The sequence below is a fragment of the Pundamilia nyererei genome, unplaced genomic scaffold, assembly GCF_000239375.1.
Source record: "Pundamilia nyererei isolate P.nyererei 1_Seehausen unplaced genomic scaffold, PunNye1.0 scaffold00103, whole genome shotgun sequence".
NCBI classification, from domain to species: Eukaryota; Metazoa; Chordata; class Actinopteri; order Cichliformes; family Cichlidae; genus Pundamilia; species Pundamilia nyererei.
Window position 1 is genome coordinate 1,239,793 of NW_005187504.1, and position 5,370 is coordinate 1,245,162.

General features: G+C 43.4%; 1 protein-coding gene across 1 annotated transcript in view; it reads left to right on the forward strand.

The window, feature by feature from the left end:
* pard3ab (par-3 family cell polarity regulator alpha, b) overlaps positions 1 to 4,484 on the forward strand; it is a 233,486-nt gene extending 229,002 nt beyond the window's left edge. Inside the window, exon 25 of the mRNA XM_013912826.1 lies at positions 654 to 4,484. Within this exon, the coding sequence (XP_013768280.1) occupies positions 654 to 1,047 (394 nt within the window). The 3' untranslated portion in view covers positions 1,048 to 4,484. The remainder of the gene's footprint in view (positions 1 to 653) is intronic.
* Positions 4,485 to 5,370: the final 886 nt, after the last annotated feature.

Sequence of the window (5,370 nt, forward strand, 5' to 3'; positions counted from 1 at the left end):
CGTGGCATAATTTCGAGTCATTGTACAAAAAATATCTCACCTAACGCTCGTAGATTTTTCCAGAGCTTTAAACGTCGCTTTTTAGTCCCTCTGAAGAAGAACCAGAGAGGAAAAGCTTAAAAAAAAGCTGACTTTGACATAAGACTGGTGATATTTTACACTCAGCTTCAAAAGTGCTTCCCTTTCTATGTTATCAAACCTACACTATGAATTGCAGCATTTGCTACAACTGATGAAGTCAGTTTGTAGGCAAATATATTCAGAAAATAACCACAGGTGGCATCATCCCTAAAAACAGATTGTGTATATGAATATCTTGACTCTATAGACAAGAAAGCCTTGACTGAAGAGGAGAGGAGGCTTTGTGTACTTGCAGGTAAACGGTTCTTGAACAAAATAGGGATCGCACGTGCCAAAAATGAAATCTCTATCGAAACTGTCAGCTATCATCCTAGGACAACGTAACAGGAAGTCACAGCCAGGATATCCAAAGGCAAGGACTGGAAACTGATAGGTTTCCAGATTGCTGATGGTGTGATTAACTAAATACGGAGTGAAAATGAGGTGATAAAAACAACCTAGAGTTAATTATTTATGAATATGTCAAAAGCGGTTTCACATTTACCCTTGCTGTATTTTTCTTTCTACTTCAGGCAACCCAGGAAGAACCCTAGCACCATCTCCCAAGACTCTTGGGAAAAGGCATACCCACCTGGTGAAGGGTTCCAGACTGCTAAGGACAACCCCAGGTACTCCAGCTACCAGGGCTCCAGGAACGGCTATCCAGGTGGAGGCGGTGTCAATGCCAGAGTCCTTCTGGAGGCCCAGGAGCTCTTGAGGCAGGAGCAGAGACGCAGAGAGCAAGAAGCCAAAGGGAAATTAATGCAGGAAAGTGCTGGCAACAGCAGCTATGAGGGGTACACGGCACATCTGAAAGACCCCGCCTCTCCTAAAGGGCCGTACCGACACGACGTGCCACCTTCGCCTTCACAGTTAGCGAGGCTTAATAGATTGGGTTCTGAGAAAGGAAGACTTTTTTATTCTTGAAGAGCATCATTGGACTGGTTGATGAAGAGCCAAACGAACCGATTAGAGCCAAGGGGATTGTTTTGAAGAAAGAAAAATAGACACTATGAATCTTGACAGGGGACAACCTAGAGGTCTTATAGTTTAGCAGTGAGCTTATAGGTAAACAGTTGTGAAGTGTACTCGGTATGTGGGTGTTTGTGTTCAGTCCTCCGCTGTGAGGATGACCTATACTAGTCAGTCATTCACCCTCCTACAAACAGTGCCTTCTCTGCATTCACGGACACGAAGCTTGTTCGCAGTCGTCCAGGACTCTGATTCATCGAGATCTGGCATCGTCGTGTACTGACAATCAAATGGGCAGACAGGCAAGTGAGTGGGCGCTTTTTTGAGCCCACGGGGAGGCGCAAGTTTCTGTGTGGGTTTTGCATGTGGGCATGTGACAAGGTACATGTTTCACTATCAAGAATGTGTCCCGCGGATGACTCTGCCCACCTGTCACGTTCAGCCCCGACAGATGCTGCCGGTGTTTATCAGCATTCTGTTTTCTCTACTTTTAGTCTTCTCTCCACAGCAACACAACTCGCACAGTACTCCACAGGGAGCACAGAAAACAAGGCAAAGTGTGTGAAAGAAAGCGGGGCGCATTGTGTGTGTTATTAATAAAAAAGACCCCCTCATAAATGATTCATATTTTGTGTTATCTCCATGGAGGAGGCTCAGGCAGAGAGGGTAGACAGCTCTGATCCTCTGCCTGGCCGCTCTGCTTGGCTCTGGGCTTGACTTGCCGGCCCGCCCGCCTGTCTGTCTGGAGCCCTCATCCTCTCTGCGTTGTTCTCGTCTTCTCTCTGTTCATTACGCTCCTATTTTCTTTTTCTACCTCAACACCCCTACCTTTATCCTCTGCTCCCCTGCTCTCCCTTCTTTGCACATCTCACACCTTCGCTTCCCCTTACTCTTCCTCCTGCTACACGGTGCCACCCTCCTCCTCCTCGTCTCCCGAGTCAGGCTCTGCACTGAATTTTTCATCACAAGCCACCTGCTGCCTGCCAGAGCCAAAGAACGCTGCCACCGGAGGCATCGACAGAGGGCCCGGCTTCTGACATAAAGAGTGGAATAAAAGCCAAAAAAAAAAAAGACACAGAATAAAGATGGGAAGAGAGACAACGAGCCTCCGAGTGTGAGATTAGCTGGAGCTTTTTCCCAGTTTTAACAAAAGGCAAAACTGTCCTTGGGAGTTAATTGCTTTCAATTGCTATAATTGCTTTTTGTATTTTTTTTTGCAGTTGTTAGCATTTAGTCGGCCCCATTCTCCATAATAATTTAAAAAGAGGGAACAGGTAAACAGGCTATCATACTTTAAAAAAAAAGCATCAGTCAATAGATAATCTGAATGCCAAAAGCTTTTACAGGGCAGAACAAAATAACAACAGCTTATTTACTGGCTCACATTTTGCAGTGTCTAGATCTGAGTTTGCTCGATGAAATAGGACTTTTCTCTTGACAATAGCAGAACGAAAGAAGCCGTTCTTTCCAAACAAACGTTTCGAACATTTTTAACTCCCTTTTAACCCTCCTGAAATGTTTCCCTTAATATGGCAGTCAGGCTTAGTGGGTTATGCTAACTTTGTGTTTACCACCTCTTTCTCTGTGCAGCTGGTACAAATATGGAATCTTTCCACAGGCTCACAAGTAAACAAACAGGCTTTCATTAATCATTACGCAAGGTGAGAGGGTCATCTGGCCGTTCGCCCTGCATGGAGTTCCCATGGAAGTGGCTTTTCCGGGCAGCAGGGGTTTTGTGTGACACAGGTGAAGATTCCACAGCAATCTTCAGGCTGGAATAATGCTAACGCACACTAGTCACAATAGCGCTTCAGTTTATTTTGCTTGCTGTCGAACTGTCTATTGTTAGCTAGCTATTTACATTTGATTTATTCAAATGTCTTCCTCTCCTTTTCTACCAATGGCTCCGCTTAAAATTGAAGAAGATTGTTATGAAAATGAAAAGGTTGCACACAGATTTACGTCGGACCTCCTGACAAACCCACTGATTCTGTTCAAACTGAACTGGTTTCATAGGTTTTTGCTGTGACAGCCTTGAGAAGGACTTTTTTCTCTATTTTGTTGTTGTTGTTGTTGTTCTCCATTTTGTGAGGAAACAGAACTTAAAAAAAAAAAAACCGGAAGAAATTAAACAAGAAATATCTGCAAGACTAGATAAAATTTCCATTCTGGCCCAACTCTGCAGCTGCTGATTGAAAACTTTTCGTGAGGCACTAATCACTGAAGCCAGATGTTGTAGGTGTACTGGGAAAAAACGCTTGGGCATCGATGACACATACTTTAAAATAAATAAATAAATACTGCCACCAGCCCACTATTATAATTGCTGCCGTAGGTGGCAACCTCTTACTCGGTGCTCGTCTTTCTATGACAGCGATAATGTTTGTGACGTGATTGTGTCTGCCTCCGAGCTAACAAATGAAACGGGGCAGGGGTCAAATTTTAAACAAAAGGGAAATACAGAAAAAGCTACAGAGAACAAACGGGCAGTGCATAATCACCCTTCACTCCCACACCGTCTCCATATGCAGAGGGAAGCTGCATGATAAACATGATCTCCTGCTGGTTAATGAAGACCCTCGCTGGGATAGATGCAGGCCTGGTAAGGGTAATGAATGAGATGAAGTAAAATTGAACCTGTAGTGGCATCGTTCCAGGTTTAAACTTAGCAATATTGTTCAGCGCACATACTTATGTGTGCATGGGTGCAATGATAGAAACAGATTTTTGGGGAGGGGGGGCCGTCTTCCCAGTTTGAAGGTTTTTAAACCCACCTGAGAATGAAGCCGATGAAAAACGTACCAAAAAAAATGACACAAGCTGTGCAGATGAGAGTAAAAGCATTCTCCATTGCGCACATTATTTTAGCCAAGTGTTTGGTTCCTGCTGTGAACACAAATTGCAGACCAGCATATTTAGAAGGATACAGTGGATTTAGCTGCTCAGCTGTTCCTGTTATATCAATAAGTGCCTGAGATAATATCACAAAATGTTACACAAAGAAGGTTATGATGTGATTTTTTTTTTTCTGTCAGTGACACTGCAGCACACAAATTGCAGTGGATTTTGTGTTGTTTTTTTTTAAAATTCATATTAAGGGTACACTTTCCTGAACGTTTCTCTTTTAATATTTGTAAGAGCCAACACTTGCGGACAGTTATCATTGTATTTGTACTCTGTTTGATATGCCTTCAAACATACTGCAGCAGGATGTGTTTTAAAGTATCTCAAAACAAATGGAAGTTATTAGATGCTGATGTGCAATTGTTGTGTTTGTTGTTGTTGGAGGTTTTTTTTCAGAAAACTTTTACATGATCTATTAAGAAATGTATGCAGCCACTTCTTCCTGTACATATCAAATTTAGAATAAAACAGAAGGCTGTTCCATCCTGTTTCCAACCTCGCCTTGCCTCTGTCTCGCTCCCCCTCCCCAGCTTTTCTTCCCAGCCCCGACTCTGAACCCTGATCAGACGTGTCGCCAATTAACCACGAGGGACTCTGCAGTCAGATGTCAAACCTGTCAGGGCTGCTTGCTGATGTCTTTTTCAGAAAGACAAACTGAGAGAGTTTGATGGATAAAGAGGAGATAACATGATGAAATCATTAATTCCCGTGGGGGGAAATGGTGTAGCAGTTGATGTACAAACATAACTGAAACAAACATTTGGCTAGTGGGTAACGGCGCTGTCTCCCCCCGTGTAACCGACCTGGTGAATACAATGAGATAATCTCCCAAAACACCACCGTGTTTCCTGTTATTAAGTCCAACCTTATTCCCACTGTGACTCACAGGGGACCTGTTGAGCAGCTCCCTGCTACTGTTTTTGTTCTTCAGGCCAAAGGTGACATCCTAACTAAATACAATTAATGCTGCTTAAGACAACAGCCTGCATGTGTTAAGAGAAACTAAGATATAGGTACACAGGAAAAAGAGCTGGAAGCAGTTTGATCCCTCTACCTCATCCTGCGCTTTTAACATTCACAGCAGTCGTTCTTTTTACTGGGTTAATAGCATGACATTAAGAAGGAATTATACATGTCATGTGTAACAATGCCACGATCACAGTGAGACAACAGAGGGGATTTTGTGTGCTTATTTCTGCTTTGAAATTTTGAGTCGCAGACTGTCGATGATAACCTTCAGACCACATCCTTTAAGGTTCACTGAGGAAGCTCGCATGAATACCCGGCCATTCACGCTTGCATTTATGAGGGCATTTGGCACTGACAAGTGTGGATTTACAAGAACACAGGATGCCGTTTCAGCTGTCTCATTCC